This window comes from Eulemur rufifrons, chromosome 2, assembly GCF_041146395.1.
Source record: "Eulemur rufifrons isolate Redbay chromosome 2, OSU_ERuf_1, whole genome shotgun sequence".
Lineage (NCBI taxonomy): Eukaryota > Metazoa > Chordata > Mammalia > Primates > Lemuridae > Eulemur > Eulemur rufifrons.
This window is the reverse complement of record NC_090984.1, coordinates 26,678,585-26,695,832: the sequence shown is the minus strand read 5'-3', so window position 1 is coordinate 26,695,832 and position 17,248 is coordinate 26,678,585. Positions and strand designations below refer to the sequence as shown.

The 17,248-nt window shown below is 45.1% G+C and overlaps 1 protein-coding gene across 2 annotated transcripts in view; it reads left to right on the top strand.

Moving 5' to 3' along the window:
• The window catches only part of PAQR5 (progestin and adipoQ receptor family member 5), a 33,008-nt gene extending 27,312 nt beyond the window's left edge, over positions 1-5,696 (top strand). For both annotated transcript variants that reach the window (XM_069458255.1, XM_069458265.1), the window contains exons 6-7: positions 1,850-1,991; positions 5,455-5,696. In XM_069458255.1, coding sequence (XP_069314356.1) covers positions 1,850-1,991; positions 5,455-5,696 — 384 coding nt within the window. The remainder of the gene's footprint in view (positions 1-1,849; positions 1,992-5,454) is intronic.
• Positions 5,697-17,248: the final 11,552 nt, after the last annotated feature.

The following is a 17,248-nucleotide window of genomic DNA, read 5'->3' as shown; positions in this document are numbered from 1 at the left end:
GTAACACGCAAGTTGGCTGGCGGCAAGAGTCCTGTACATGCACTATTGTATATTACCATCAATTAGTGTACTGTCGATATTGAAGAGAAAGGTATGAATGAAAACCTTACAGGAGAGATGGGAATTGGAGGGAGAGCACAAAGGGAGAAGGTGTAGGATGGACGACAAGGACAAGAAGGGGAAAGTCCATGCACTCCCAAATCGCACGGGCCTGAGTTCAAAGTCTGGTCCCACTGCTCACTGGCTGTGTGACTGTAGGCAATGCACATAACCTCTCTGAGCCTCAGTTTCCTCATCTGTAAATGAGGCTAACATCTCCTTCTTCACCAGGGGGTAACAAGGATCAACCAACTGATCTGATGGGCTCACCAATGCCTGGCACCTGGCCAGTACCCAGTGAGTGGGGTCCCCCTCCCGGAGGCAGCGTCCTGTGTGTCTGGGGCATGAAGCCCAGATAGCAGGGGTGAGGGGTGAAGGGGAGGGGTGGAGCTCCACCCACCAATGGGGGCACAGAGCACATGCTCCACCTGTGTGGGTCTAGGGGAGACCCAGAGATAGGGGTGCAGCCCATTCCCCTCACTCCTCCTCGAGGCCACGGACCACACACAGGAAGCCAGAGAGGACTGAGCAAGCCTGCCCCGTGCCCCACCAGGTCAGGTGGCACAGACGCTGCACTGTTGCTAGTGTTGTGCACTCTGCATCAGGCAGTGGGGCAGTGGGGAGGGGTGGTCTAATTCCAAATAGTGATGTTGATACTGGGATCAGCCTGCCTGAATTCTAATCCTGCCTTCACTATTTACTAGTGGTTTGCAAGTCACTCTCTGGCCCGCTTTCCTCATCTGCAAAATGGGCCAAATAGTCTGCCTTGTGGTAATTGTTGCGGCTCAAATGAAACAATGCGTGTAAAAGGCATGGCTTGGTGCCCTCAATGAGTGGTAGCTACTATAGTTACTTATAATAATACAAAAACTATACTTACCTCTGACACAGTATAATGGCCATAATTAATACTTTTTGATGACTCAGAAGGCCTTCCAGGGATTTCTGGGCCTTAAAGCCTTAATTAGGAGCATCAGTTGAGTGGATATGCCGATTAACAGTGAGTTCAAGTGTGAATAGACCGCTTTTTCTGTACAGTTGACCCTTGAACACCACGGGATTGAACTTATATGTGGATTTTCTTCTGCCTCTGCCACCTCTGAGCCAGCAAGACCAACCCCTCCTCCTCGTTGTGATTTTCTTAATACCATTTTCTTTTCTCTAGCTTACTTTTTGTAAGAATATGGTGTGTGATACATATAACGTACAAAATACATGTTAATCAACTGTTATTGGTAAGGCTTTCTGTCAACAGGAGGCTATTAGTAGTTAAGTTTCTGGGGAGTCAAAAGTTGTATGTGGATTTTCGACTGCATGGGAGTCAGCGCCTCTAAACCCTGCATTGTTCAAAGGTCAACTGTACTTATATTTTATCCCCAGAAAGAATAGCAATGTATATAACAGGATTTTTCTTTTCCTTTTCCTTTCCTTTCCTTCCTTCCTTCCTTTCTTTTTTTTGTAATTAAATAACTCAAAGGCTTACATGAGCATTTGGGGGATTGAAATACAATTATCATGGGTCTCATTCGATCACACTCAGGCTAGGAATTCTGCCCACATGTCCCTGAGAGTTCCCTCCTCCAGGCCACAGATCTGAGGTGGCAAGGGCCTTGGCCTCTGCAGTCCATGCCTATGTGCCGAGATGTGTGGGTGTCAGAGCCCAGTCCCAGCTGCAGGTGCTGAGAAGGAAGAGGGCCTACCTGTGGCCTGGCCTCCTCCCAACTCCTGATGTTTCTTTAAATACCTGCAGCTATTCCTGTTCCCAGGGGAGAATGCACGAAACGAAGCCACCTTATACCACCAGAAGCACATGGTCATGACCCTCCTGGCCAGTTTCTTGTACTCTGCACACCTGCCGGAGCGCCTAGCCCCTGGACGCTTTGACTATATTGGTAAGTGGGCGATGGCCCTGCCACTCTGCTTGTTGCCCTCCTGGCTGGGGAGGGGTCCCATCCCTGATTCCAGTGCATGTAGCTGCAAGGGGCAGGCAGGGGCCGGGAAGGAGGCCAAGGTGAGTGATGTTGCAAGTTGACAGGGCCCAGGATGTCCATCGCCAGTGCATTGCCAGGTAGGACTTGGGAAGATGGGACGCAGGGGAGTCCAGGACCCTAAAGCATTCAGATGGGGCATGGGGCCAGTGAGTTCTATTGTTACCTAAAACATGGAATCCTGTTAAATGAATTAATCCCATTAAATGAACACTGGAGGTAGCCATGGGGAGGAAGAGGAAAGGCAGGTGCAGATGGCCCTGAGGGTCACAGACAGCAGGGAGCTGTGCAGAGGCAAGTGCCTGTCCTGTGCGTGGTGGGTGGGAGGGGGCCAGGAGTCTGGGTAGAGCAGTTGTTCTCAGGGTGTAGTCCGAGGACCAGCAGCCACAGCACCATCTGGGAATGTGCAGATCCTTGTGTCCTGCCCCAGACCTCCTGAACCAGAACTCCGATAGAGGGGCCCAGCACGCACACAGAAGCTGTGCGATCCTCCAGGTGGGCATGAGCTCACAGATGTCTGCGAAGTGCTGTGGTGGACAGGACGCATTAGAGTCTTGGGGGGTTTACACCTGCTGGCAGAGGAGGCAGGGTGGGGCACTGCAGAATGTATCGCCCCCTCCGTGGCTCTGGGACTGGCTGGGAGGAGGGCAACCTTGGGTCGATTCTGGTGATGTTGACAAGTGTTTGGGGTGAGAGTTCCTTAGATAAGTATGGTGGGAATCAGAGGGCCAGTCACTGTCCCCACCATGGCAGGAACCTTGGTTCCTCCCAAGCTCCTTTCCTTCCTGATTTTCTGTCTCCTCTCACCTAAGAGGTGTGGCCAGACTTGCTCTGTTTGATCTGATTAGAATTTTATCTCCTTTTCTTCTTTTGTCCTGCCAAGAGGGGTTGCAACTAGCAAAATGCTCAGAGGGCAGATTTCCAAAAAGGAAGGAAAGGAGAGGCCAGGGGATTGGCAGCAGCACCCTGCCGGCCATGCCCACCTCCCCAGCCCCACCTTGGTGAAGTAGAGGTGGCTGTGTATAAGTCTTGGGGGCTTCAGAAAAAATAGGCCTGGGCCTTATTTTGCCACCAGTCTGGCTTCTTAATCATATTTTATTTTTTCACTTCTGTCTCATCCTCTTGGGCCTAAGGGTAGAGTTGAAAAACATACAGGGGGAAATTTGCTAGACAACTGTATATGACAGATCATTAAGATGTTTAGGAAGTTCTCAGTCCTTGAATAACTGAGTCTGTTGGAGGTAGGAGTCCTCTGGCGCCAGCCCCTGAGCCCCAGCCTGGGAGTGCTGACCTGGCATGTTAGCGTTGGCCACAGGAAGCTCCTCCCTGCTCCTGTCGGGCAACATTGTTGAAATCACTCTTCATGCTTTGGCCACAGTTCAGATACATCCAATGCTGATGGCTCTTTCTGCCTTTCATCTCATGCCCTAATGAAGATGGGTTTGAGCCTCAGCTGGTAAATGTAGCTAGTCACCACTCTGCTTGGCGCAATGTCCTTAGAGGGCATGGCTTTCTGTTGGAGAAGAAACCACTTTGCTGCATCACGTGCAGATTTGGAAATCACACCCAGCCCATCAGCTTGTGCATAAAATCATACACAGCCCCTTGGCCTGGTAAAGCAGGGGTGGCATCTCCGGGCCATCTTCTTCCTGGGGGGCAGAGCTTGCGGTGCTGGTAGCTCCAAGCTATAAGGAACTCACCAGACCTCCACTTGAGACTCCTCGACCCTCCTACACTCTTGTTCCTGATTCTGCTCCTGCACAATAGTAGAGGTGGCCGGGCTGGTTCTTGCCTAGGACACATTTATTGAATACTTCTTCTGGGACAGGTCCTGAACTTTTTTTTAACTGAGGAGAATCCTTATTTAACTTCCATGTTGTATTCATTTGCGACGGCTGCCATAACGAAGTACCACAGACTAAACAACAGAAATTTAATTCCTCACAATCCTGGAGGCTGGAAATCTGAGATCAAGGTGTCAGCAGGGTTGGTTTCTCTCCTTGGTTTGTTGACAGCCGTCTTCTCTCCCTGTCTTCGCTTGGCCTTCCCTCTGTGTCTGTGTGTGTCTGTGTCCCAATTTCCTCTTTTTCTAAAGACACCAGTCTTATTGGATTAGGGCTCACCCTAATGACCTTATTTTTACTTAATTGTCTCTCTAAAGACCCTATCTCCAAATATGGTCACATTCTGGAGGTCCTTGGGGTTAGGACTTCAACATAAGAATTATGAAGGGACATAGTTTAGCCCATAAGAAGTGTGGTCTTCTCATCTTACTCCTGGTGTCTGAAGGTTGTCCCCAAAAGCAGTCCGTGACGCTGGGCATTGGAATCCTTTTCTCACCAACCACCAAATCAGCATGTCTCTGCCCACCACCACCCCTCTCTACTGGGCTCCCGCCTCTCTGGACAAGCTCTGTGTGAGCTACATCCAGCATGTCATCAGGGAGGAAGGGTCCCTGGTCATGTGGTGATGCAGCAGTAGGGAGGGGACCACTTGGGAAGTGGCCAACAGAAAACTTGGCCAGCCTCTCCTGGCGTTGAAGTCAGAATGTGAGCTGACCAGCACAGACTCTCAAGAGATGCCCTTTGGCAGAGCGTGGTGCCTGACTTTCTCATCTGGAAAATGAGGCTGCTGGATAAGCTGTTTTAAAAAGGAATGTGGTTTGCTCTGATAGCCTTTTTATTTTTCTCATATTGATTTTTAAAAATAAATTTATTAAGGTATATTTTACATATTCAATAATTCCCTGATGTCAAGTATAAAATTCAGTGATATTTTCAGTGAAATTTACCAAGTTGTACAACCATCACCATAAATTGGTCTTACAACCTCTTCATCATCCCAATGAGATCCCTCACACCCATGGACTGTTAATCCCTGTTCCCACCCCTGCTCAAGGCGGCCACTAATCTATTCTCTGTCTTTAAGGATTTGCCTATCCTGGGCATTCCATGTAAATGGAATCATACAATATATGGTCTCCTGTTTGGCTTCTTTCATTCAGCATCATGTTTTGTTTGTGTTTATGTGTGTATTTACAGACAGCGTCTGGCTGCTTGAACTCCTGGCCTCAAGCCATCCTCCCACCTCAGCCTCCTGAGTAGCTGGGACTATAGGCACACACCACTATGCCTTGCTAATTTTTTTATTTTTTGTAGAGACCGGGTCAGGCTATGTTGCTCAGGCTGGTCTTGAACTCCTCGGCTCCAGTGATCCTCCCTCCTTGGCCTCCCAAAGTGCTGGGATTACAGGTGGGAGCCACCACGCCTGGCAACATCATGTTTTTAAGCCTGCGTGCCATAGTGTATATCAAAACTCCTTTTCTTTCTGTCGCTGATCTCGATGGCCTCTTGTGTGTTTGCCCCAGGTCACAGTCACCAGCTGTTCCACGTGTGTGTGATCCTGGCCACGCACATGCAGATGGAAGCCATACTTCTGGACAAGACTCTGCGGAAGGAGTGGCTCCTGGCCACCTCCAGGCCCTTCTCGTTCCCTCAGATAGCCGGAGCCATATTTCTGTGCATCTTCTTCAGCCTCTGCAACATAATTTATTTCTCAGCTGCTCTGTATCGGATTCCCGAGCCAGAATTACATAAAAAAGAAACATGATTCAGATCATAAGGTTTTCATGCCAGATGTCAACATTAAGCTGCAACACCCTAGCCACGATAAGCCGGTGACATGGTCCTGGCTTACGATGGCCTAAAATACTCATAATGATTGGTGTCTTGACATTTTTGAATGAGTTCATGCCAAAAAGGTATTTAACTGAGGAAATGTCTCTAAATGTGCACTGATTCTGTATGTGTGGTTTTAAAGAGGGGAACAGGGGTTCAAGCAAGTCCTTGTTAAAGCAAATTATTGATATTTTGTTAAGTTTTAAATTTACTTAAAACAGGGTTTTTCATTCTATTTAAACAGTTGGATTAAGCACATTGCCATTGTAGCTTTGTGTTACTCTTTAAAAATGGATCTTGTTTCATTTGATGAATTTCACATAGCAAAGCTTCTCCTGAGAGCTCCTGTAGTGGCCTGTCAACTAGTCTGGGAGAGTGAGTGGAGAAGGACTCTGGGAGGACCTGAGAAAGAGGAAGTTGGTCACTGGGAGCCCTAGGGACTGGGAAAACATTCCAGAATGGAGAGACCGGACTTGTGGGAAAAGGGGACCCTCCTTTTGCTCTGTTCCCACAAGTCCGTTCTGCCTTCAAAGTGCAAATTCTCATGTCATTATGGATTTGGAGTTTGTAAGTTTTTTTCTTCAAAGTCCACAGCTGGGTGTCCTGTGTTCTGTTATGCTCTGTTTTCTTGTGGCCAGTTTGATCTGCAAAGTATTGTGCAGTACGGATAAAATGCGTTAAACTATGGGAGCTGCCTGAGTTAATCCCAATTGATTGTGCTCATCTGTCACCTTTTAAACCAAAAAAGGTTGCTGTATTTGGGGATGTCATACATTTGATATTGCATCAGCATTTCAAGTATGCTGCTGCAAAATTTAGTATTCATGTGCAGAGGATGTCAACAGCCTTGCCAATGGGGTGGTCAAATATAGTGTTCTCAACCTTTACTGTGAACCAGGAACACCTGGTAAGCTTGTGACAGATGCAGATTCTTGGAGCAAACCAGGGGATTCTGCTTTACTGAGTTAAAGGTGGGTTTTGTAGAGGAGATCTGCACAAGAGCCAGTCTCCCAGATGATTCTAACACAGGAGGGCCAGGGGCCAAACTTGAACAAGTGCTGGTGTCACACATTCTGAAGGCATGGGCCTATCAGCTTTGTTTTGCTTTATCTAGGTTTCTGCAACTCACCACCTAAGGGCATGTCCCCCACTTTCTGTTCCAGACTTTTCTACTCTGAATAGTAATAAGACACTGAGCATTATCTCATTTTCTTGCACTACCAATTAAAGTCCAGTATTTCATGGTGTTTTCAGGGAGTACAGAAATGCTGATGCAAAACAACTTTTAACAGAGGCCCATCAAACCCTGATCTGCACTTGGTAATGACGCAGGGGACCTCTATGACAATGCAGGATCCTCTTTGCTGACTCAGGAATACCCTCATATCTTAGAATACTGTCTCTACCATTAACCAGCTCAGACACTTGAATGGCCTTGTAAATAGTTCATATTCTAATCCTCTGAGGACAAGTAACAATTTGTATTGGATGAGAGTGGTTAAGAAATATGATTTCATTAGTTTTATTATCTATTTACTTCCTGTGGTGAAGGCAGACTGATAAAATTATATGGGATGGTAAATTTTTGGTACATTAATTGCAAACTGCATGACAAAATTTGTTTTTTTTGGCACCAACCTGACATTGTGGAATTTCACACCAGCAGGGTCTGTGGGCTTCCATTTCATCTTACTGTAACCTTAGATTTATGGTTAAAAAAAGGTCCAAAGTTTAAACACCTTTTTCTAATATTGCCAAAGTCATAAGGTGCTTTAAATTCTCTTGTTTATAGATGATAAAATAATGTTCTCTGTTTAGCTCAGAAATAGGTGAGAGATAAGTGATCAATTTGAAGGACTTTTAGATTATTTAACCTTTGCTTATGTCCCTTTTTCATCGTGCTTAATGATGAAAATGACATGTTAAATCAACAAAATAAGATCAAGTACACAATGTTTTTATAAGTTTGGTAAACTTTAGTCCCATTGTATACTTTTGGGGACAGTGCTATAAATTAAAATTTTATAAAAGGTTGGATCACACTGATTTGGAAGCTTCTAATGCAAAATGAGACTGGGATCAAACATATTAATTATCATTAAGTATTAAGTAATAGACATTAGATGTCTCATGTGGGTACGGTTTTATCCAAGCCATCTCAGAAAGTTTGTCAGGGAGTCAGCGGAAGACCCCGCTGGAAAGATGTCTTTTAACGAACTGGTTCTCATTCTCTAAACACTGTCTCAGTACACTTGAGAGACGTGGCACACTCCTGCTGGTGACGACTGCTTGCAGCACGGCACTGTCTCAGAAGGGACTGTGGTGGGGAGCTGCACGCCTAACAAGATGCACCACTCCCCCCTCCCCTTGCCTGCGAAACGATACTCTGAAACTTACTAGACCTTACAGTTGTCATAAAACTTGCATGTGTTTGAATGAGGCCATTTTAGTCAACTTTACATCTCTTCCCTCATTGAAGGGTTTCATTTCCCATTGCTCAGTTTTTAGAGAATAACTCTCATCTTTTTTTCAAAAGAAATGAATTTGTAATTGTTGCTAGAACACTGCAAGCTCTTTTGAGTACGACATGAGTTAAATATTTGGTCTGCTGCAAAGTGGTTTGTTTTTTTGTTGTTGTTGTTGTTGTTGTTGTTTTGTGGAACACTGCTCACATGAGCGGTTCTGAGGAAGGTGGAGTGGAATAGAATGGTTTTGTCAGATGTGTTTGGGAAACCGTCGTTTGAATCTATTGTGTCCCTTTTTATATGAAACGCCGATCAACACTGTACGACACTTTATGACATATGAGTTGAATGCCAGCCTCTGATTTGCTAGTCAGCCATCTATTATGGCAAAGACCTATGTCCAAACTCAGAGATGTTCTTCCAACTGACATTAATGTCTGGTTTTCTTGAACTGTGTGCGAGAAAAAAAATAAATAGAATGTATTTATTATCATAAAATTGTCCTGGTTGCCACTTGATTTGGTTATGTTTCACCTACCATCCTGCAAACCTGTTCATTCCTCATGAGAAAATACTCCCTGTGCCTGGTAAATCATTAAACGAATGATTAGTGGTTGGTATGCATAGAATGGATGCTGTCCTAGAAGCTGGGGAAAACAGTGAATAGAAACTATGATGCCCCTCCTCGTGGAGCTAGTGTTCTGGCTGGGCAGGCAGACAAGGTGTATAGATAAATTCAGACAATTGCTGCAAAGAAAATGGGCCTGGTGAAGGATTAGGGAGAAGGGTGGTAGGGCAGGGGAATTGGACGGCCATCTATAAGCTGGCATTTGAGGAGAGACTTGGTAGGCAAAAAGGAGGCAGGCTTGCCGCTGTGTTGGGGAAGGCATTTTAGGCAGAGGCAGCAGTAAGTACCAGGGCTCCATGGACAGCAAGTGCTTGTTCTGTTACCAGGTAGGATGGACATCAGGCCCCTGCAGAATTGTGTAACTCCAGCAAACGTCTGGATGACTTGATTGCCATGAATTCTGAAATTTTCCTGAGTGTTCTTCCTGGAAGATTGCCTAAAGAGCTTTTTATGTCCCCTTGGTCTTTTTATGGAATGCTTCAACTCAGTGATAAATGAATTTCAGACAAATAGAAAGTTGTTAGTCCCATACTCTTCATGCTAAGATTTCTAAAAGTGGCTAACTTTTACCTCCTCCAGAGTATAGAATGAAAGGACCTCAAAGAGCATTTTATTCAGCCCTTTTAAAATTCATTCAGTAGAAGATAAAAAATAAAAGAAACAAAAAAGAAAAACTAAAAAAAAATTAAAATATGTTCAGTGGTGTAAAATGCAGATTCTCAGGCCCAAGTGTACCGACAAACACTACCAAAGGAGAGGGAAGGGGTCCAGGAGTTTTGAATTTTTAGCAAAAGCCACAAGTGATTTTTAATATAAGGGCATCTAAGAAGCACTGATATAGTTCAACTATTTTAAAAATAAATAGAATATCAGACTTAGAAAAATGTTGCAAAATAGTACGAAAAATTCACAGGTACTTTTCCCCCTTCCCCCTTTCAATATGTGTAACTCCCTTCTCCAACAGTGAGAAAGCCGGCTCCCATTAGCCACAATGTATTTACTTATTTGCTCGATCCTAGAATGCACAGAATGTTTCAGAGTGACATTCAGATACAGAATGTGGGGAAAAGAAGTCTACCGATTAGAATTCAATCTGTTTCAAGTTCCTTTTGTCTTGAGCGTGAAGGGGCAGCCTGCGTCTAAATAGTCAAAATTATTTGGGTTAGTTATTTCCCCCTTTCTCTGTGAGTGTCCTATTCATTTGAAATATAATTCAGATCACTGGTTTCTTTTCGTGTGAATTTTACAGTCCTCCCCCAACCTGGCTGATTTTATTTGTGTTTTCAGTATGTAAAACATTAACATCCAACCATTTATTTTATAAATAACCTGGGGAGAGACATTCACATGGCCTGGGAATGTGAGATAATGTTTCCAAGGCCACCGAGTGACTGGAAGGGCCAGGGAGGGAACAAGGTGTGTGCAGTGTGTCTCAGCTCCCAGGGCAGTCCTGTCCATTTTACTGCCTTCCCTTAAACACTCTGGGCTTGAGCAGTTTCTGGTCATTGGTGTTCATGCATGTACACAGCTGGACTTGCTAATCTGGGCATTTGGCTGAATACATGGTTTCAAATTAGTGTAGTGTCAGCCCCTCTTCCGTGTTTTGCATAAGGCCCTTGCTAGTCCAGTTGGACAGTTTCTATTAAAGTCAAACTTAACACACAGGACCCACAATCCCACCCAAGAGAAATAAAAACACATCTACGTAAAGACCTTTACACAAGCAATTATACCAGTTTCGTTTGTAATTGCCAAAAAGTGGCAACAACCTGAGTCTCAACTAGTGAATGACTAAATTGTCCTGCATTATACAATGGAGCAGTACTCAGCAATGAAAGGGGATCGAGTTACTGGTACGTGTCCCACATGGGTGGATCTCAAAGCACTATGCTGAGTGAAAGAAGAGACATTCTGCAAAAGGCAAAACTATAGGGAAGGAAATCACCAAAGTGGTTGCCAGGACCTGGGCCTAGGGGAAGGTGACTGACTACACAGGGGCAGCACAGGGGGTTTCCGGTGTGATGGAAATAAACTTGGATTACGGTGGTAGTTACAGGATGGCGCACGTTCATCAAACACATAGAATGATACAATTATAATAAAACGGGCGATTTTGCTGTATGTAAGTTATACCTCAAGAACCTGATTTTTAAAAAGAAAAAAGCCTCCGGGTTCTACTCCCTCCCCCTCTCCTGCCTTCACCTCTGGTCGGTAATTTTAATTTTAGGGAAAAATGCAAATCTTTTACTGGCTATGGAGAGCCCTTGACCTCTTTTTTTTTTTTTTTTTTTTTTTTTTTTTGAGACAGAGTCTTGCTCTGTTGCCCAGGCTGGAGTGCCATGGCATCAGCCTAGCTCACAGCAACCTCAAACTCCTGGGCTCAAGCGATCCTCCTGCCTCAGCCTCCCCAGTAGCTGGGACTACAGGCACGCACCACCGTGCCCGGCTAATTTTTTCTATATATATTTTTAGTTGTCCAGATAATTTCTTTCTATTTTTAGTAGAGACGGGGTCTTGCTCTTGCTCGGGCTGGTCTCAAACTCCTGACTTCGAGCGATCCTCCCGTCTCGGCCTCCCAGAGTGCTAGGATTACAGGTGTGAGCCACCGCGTCCGGCCCATTGACCATCTTTGAATAGAGAAATGGTATACTGAATTGGTATTTTTAAGCAAATTAATAAACCAGAGCTTTAATATGGATAGAAACAAGGGAGGGAGAAGAAACTGGCCTAAAGAGAATGTGGAGGCAGTGCAATGGACTAGGTCCTCAACTGGGGTGTTCTTTGAAGGGATAGATTCATTCATTTCTTCAAAACATGCATGGCGTGCCTACTCTGCTAGGCACCAGGCATGCAACAATGCCATCTAGTGAGACTGTGGGGATAAGCTGGCAGAGGAAACAGGAATAAACAGTGACTGCAGATTGGGGTGTGAGCGCTGAAGCAAATTAACAGGTGCGCAACTTGGGGAGGGCAGTGGGTGTGGGCTTAGGGGGCCCAATATCCAGAGCAGGGTAGTTGGCAGATCTGCTGAGAACTAAAGATGAGGCATTGTTGGAGAAAAGGAGGGAGGAGAGTGTGACGGCAGAGAGAATGGTGTTTGAGCCCCATATGCTCAGGGCACTGCAGTTGAACATGGCTGGAGGGCACAGGAGGCAGTGATGAGTGATGAGCCTGGAGCGGAAGGGGCTCAGGACCCTGTGGAGGGTCCTGAGCGAGGGGGAGCCACGGCAGGGTTTCATGCAGACCTGTGATTTAGGGGTGAACTGGCTGCAAAATGGAAACTGGGTTGGAGCAGGGCACAAGGAGGCCTGTTAAGACAATGTGGTAGACATCCAGATGAGAGAAGGTAATGGCCAAAGGGGACAGAGAGAAGTGGAGAGGCTTGAAGGCTACTTAGTAGGTAGAACTGTTAAATGTAGTGATTGCATGTTGGAACAGAAGGACAGGAAAAAGCCAAAGATGGTGCCTTAGACTCTGGCTTAGGTGATGCCATCCACTGAGTGGGAGCAGGTTTGGGAGAAGACATTAGGATGTGTTAGGTTACGTGGGACATCCAAGTAGAGAATCCAGAAGGCAGTTGGATATATGGGTCTGGAGTTCAGAAGAGCAAATGTGAATGGGATGTGAAGCCATGGGACTGCCTGAGAGTGTCTGGGGAGAAGGCACAGCTAGAGACTATTAGGTTTGCTCAGAGTGGGAACCTGGAAAGCATGTAGAGGACAGAATGCAGTTAATGGAAAACTTAGATAGTGATCATAAGGCTTGTGAAACAATAGCCGCAGGAGTCTGTGGAGTCCGGAGGTTGTAAATTTAACTCTGACCACAGATGGCTGTGGAACCGGTTACTGTTCAGAAAAACATTGACCATCCCCAAACTTCCATCCAAACCTCCCATAAAACCCACTGCTCTCTCCTTCCTGGCATGAATGCTCTTTTTGGCCTCCACCCATCTGCACCCACATGCTCAAATAAACAGCATTTTGCTACACCTGAGGCTTCATGTGTCTCCCTCTCGGCTCCAGACCTAACAGTGACCAGCTCAGAATCCTGAGCCATGAAATTTAACAGAGAAAAAAGGACCCACAAATGAGATTCAGAAAGAGGAGCTAGAGAGCTAGGAGAAAAAATAAAGGCATAGAGGGGCACGGGCAACATTTTTTGGTGTTGTTGAGAGGTCAAGTAAGACAAGAGTGGGGAAGGACCAATTATATTTAGCATCAAGGAGGTGGTGATCTTGGTGAGGGGGGTTCCAATGGAGAGATTGAGGCAGAAGCCAGAAAGGAGAGCAAGTACAGGTAAATAGTCAGCAGCCACGCCCAATTCCTAAACGGTACAGGATCGCAAACTCTCACTTGACAACAAAGTCCTAATTGTTCAAAGGCTTCAACATAAAAAGCAAAGCAATAGAAGCACTGGGAAAAAAATATGGGAAATTAAAACAAACCAACCAACCTCAGAGTGGGTAAGACTTTTCCCAGTATGATACAAAACAGAAGCCATAACAGAAAAGACTGATACATTTGGCTACCAGAATTTTTTTCTAAGCTGTCACAAAACATATATAAATGAAAATAAGAACCAAAATATGAACTATAAAAATATTTGAACTCATATTTTAGATGGAGGGTTAGTTTTTTCAATATAAGAGGAGATTTTATAAATCAATAAGAAAAACTAATCACCCAATAGAATAAATGAAGCAAAGAATATGAACACAGTTCATAGAGAAGAAAACACAGATGGCTCTTAAATATAAGAATAGACATCCAGCTCCTTTATCATAAGAAAAATGAAAATGTAAGCTACAACGTGATTTTTTTTCACCTATTAGATGGAAATATATTGGAAAGTTTGTTAACACTTTGTTGTCTGAAAGTTGTGGAGAAATAGGCACTCTGATGCAGGCTCGTGAAAGTGTACATTTGGACAACTTTTATGGAGGACAATTTGGCAATACTTGTGAAACATTACACACATATATACTCTGATTCAACAATTATGCTTCTTGGAGTTTATCCTACATAAATATCCTACATATTTACTTGCATTGTATAAAATGATGTATTTGCAAATTTATTCACTGTAGCTATGTTTATAACAGCAAAAATCAAAACCATCCTAATGTCCAATGTAGAGGTTGAAAAGGTATGATACCTTTTTTACCTAACATAAGAGTCACAGCTGACATTACTATAACAAAAGACAGGTTAACAAGATAAAAGGATAACAGATTTATTTAATGAAAGTTTTACATGATATGGGAGCCCTCAGAAGTGAAGACCTACAGACCCAGGGAAAATTGTCCATTTTTATATTTAGATTCGATGAAGAATGGACAGTCGTGTAGAAATGTGATTGGACAAAAGGAGTATGAACTAATAGACTGAGAGGGAACCCAGAAAAGCCTACCTGTTCAGATTCTTCTTGGCCTCTCAGTGTAGCATTCCTTTCTCTGGGGTATATGGCAGGATCCTTCTGGAATGAGAGTCGTATGACCTACTATCAGACAAGGTTGATCAAAGAATTTCATTATGGCCAGCTCCTACACAGAAAGGTGGGGGAAGGTTAGAGTAATATTTCTAGGTTTTTCTAAAGTAATATTTCTGGCTTACTTTGGGGAAGAGGAGTTCTAGTTTCTGTGACCTGTCTTGGGGAAGAGGAATTCTGTTTTTTATGACTTGCTTTAGGGGAGAAAGAGGGATAGGAGACAGAAGGGTAGAAGGTTGGCTTCTGATGCTGCTTCTGAGGCCTTCCAATCTCCTTTAGTTCAAAGTACTCAGCATTTCAAAGAGCCATACTTTGGGGAATTGTTTTCTGAGCCACAACACCAACAATATGGGCCAAATATTAAATTATGACTATCCTTACCAGTGCTATGATCCTGTAGGAAGTCGAGAAGGCGCAAGAGTTCCATGAAAGCACAGATGTAGATGTATGATAGTTACCAGCTAAGGGGCAAAGGTTGAAGTGAGATAGAATCAGTTCATCTAAGACAAGAGTAGTTTCTGGACGTTGTTCCTCAAGGGCAAGGACCAAATTTTATTCATCTCTGTAGGCCTAGGATCAACATTAGCACACCAAGAAGACTGATAAAATAATGTATATATGGGAAGGAGCTGGAGGAACCAGACAGGGAAACCCAGGAAAGGTGAATGAGAAGGAGAAAGCAAGACAAAATGATGCGGTGACCTGGCTCCAAGCCGGGCATAGGACAGGAATGGAACACTCCTGGACCACAACGGCAATGCCGACCTTTGATTCAATTCTGGAATTGCCCTTCCATTGAACTTCCTGTGATGTAGGAAAAAAAACCCTCAATTTCCTCATCGGATAATGGAAGAGGATGTCAATATGCTACTTCCCTAAAAAAAAAATATATATATATATACACATATATATATATATATATGTATATATATATATATGAAAATGGAAGCGGTTGGCCGTCCCATCCAGGGTCTCCCTGCAGTCCGGACGCCCACATTCAGCCCGCCGTTTCCGCGTCGGTAGTCTAGGAGACGGGCGCCACTTCCGGCAGAGCAGCTACTCCCACTGAGGCCCCGCCCCTTCCCCGAGGACGGGCGCCGATTGGCCCGTTTGAAATGCGCCGCGCGCGAGCTCACCTGGGCTAGCAGCTGCTCAGGCCGGCTTTCCGGAGTGCGGCGCCTGAGCCGCGGAGTCTCTGTTCCCGCGGCTTGTTCCTGCGGCCCGCCGTCTTCGCCAGCCTGCCGGATCGAGCTCAGCGTCCTGCGCGCGCGTTTGGGCAGCGCGGAGCCCGCTACCATGAAGCCAGGGTGAGTACGGGGCCGCCGAGCAGGAAGGGCGGGTGGGCGGCCGGGGCGGAGACGGAGGCCCGGGCCGCGGGGCTGAGGGCCCGCGTCTCTCTTCACGCCGTCGGCCCCCGGCCCCGCGCCGCCCCGGCCCCCAAAGGAGAACCCTCCACGTGAGGCCGCTGGGAAACCCCGGCCGCGTTTCCCTACCCCGACCTCCCCTCACCCCCCAGCCGGCGCCTCCGCCCCGCCCTGGCCTCCTGCGGCCGGGAAGGGTCGGCCCGAAGCCTGCGAGGGGCGGGGAGGTTTGTGCTGCGACCCGGTTCCTGTTAACTGGGTTGTCATCCTCCTGACTTCAGGACAGCTTCCCCATCCCTTTCTCAGGTTTCCCTTTTCCTTCCCGCGCTCCCAGATTGCATTTTTCAGAGTTATTGCGGGTCAGGAGGCGACTGTGGTCAGGGGTCGTCTCGCGTGTGAAGCCGAGTGTTGTGTTCTGGGTATTGGGGGCTGGTTAGGTGGTCTCAGTCCCTGGAGAGCCGTGGCATTCATTGGTCAGCACTGCGTGCTTTTCTTAGCCCAGTGCCGTGGCCTTGAGGCCAAGACCATCACCTTATATAGGCCAGTTACTTTTGTTGTATTCTTTGGTCGCAGACAATCCCGGCCCCCCGCCCCCATACACAAACGCACACACCCACATTCCTCACTAAGTCGGTGACGAACATTTTGGGCACAGCATTCCTAGGTAAAGAAGTATTTGTGCAAAGAAAAGGGTTAACTTTACAATTATTGCCATTTAGGTAATCGTTTGCAAAAGTCAATCTGTTTTATTAAGAGGCCAAAGTCAAAATCTTTATATTAAAAAAAAATATGTTGAGTTTAAATAAACCGACCACAATAGTATTTTGCACTTAAAACTAATTTGCTTCTGTCTCACCTGGGAATAGTTGAGAAAAATAATCTACAGTCGAAGCCAATAATTTCACTTAATTTTTAATGTGTTAAATGTTCATCTAGCCTGAGGATGTGAAGAACAAAAAGTAGTATGCTAGAGAAATGGTGGTATCAGTCAAAATACCTTTATTGTCTCTGCTTAAGAGAGCAAGAAATCGGCAGTTTGATACCACATTTTGTTTGAAGACAAACGGTTATAGTTTTGAGCATTCATTGGCTGGTTGTTCTTTGAAAGTATAGGCATAAATTTTAATGAAAGAATGGATTCATCCATTTGCATTTTTATAATTTATTGATGTTAATTGATTGTTAGTCTGCCTTGATAATGACTCTTAACACAGTGTATGTGCTTGTACACATCTATAAATGTCTTTGAAAATAAGCATGGGCAGTTATTTGCAGATTTTTCAAATTTTCAGTGCTTCTGTAAAATTGTTCAAGGAAATGTGTAAGCTATTTTAAATATAGAACTAATCAAGAGTAACTTGGTACATTTGGTACCAAAAATGTATTCTAAACCAAATTTTAATTACTTTTGCATTACACATGCCACAAACACTCTGCTACTAACGCAATTTAGTAGTATTCATGTTATTTGAGATGCAGTATTTTGGAACTGCTAAGGAATAATTTTATAAACCCTGGGAAGGTTGTCTATATAAGTTATAGG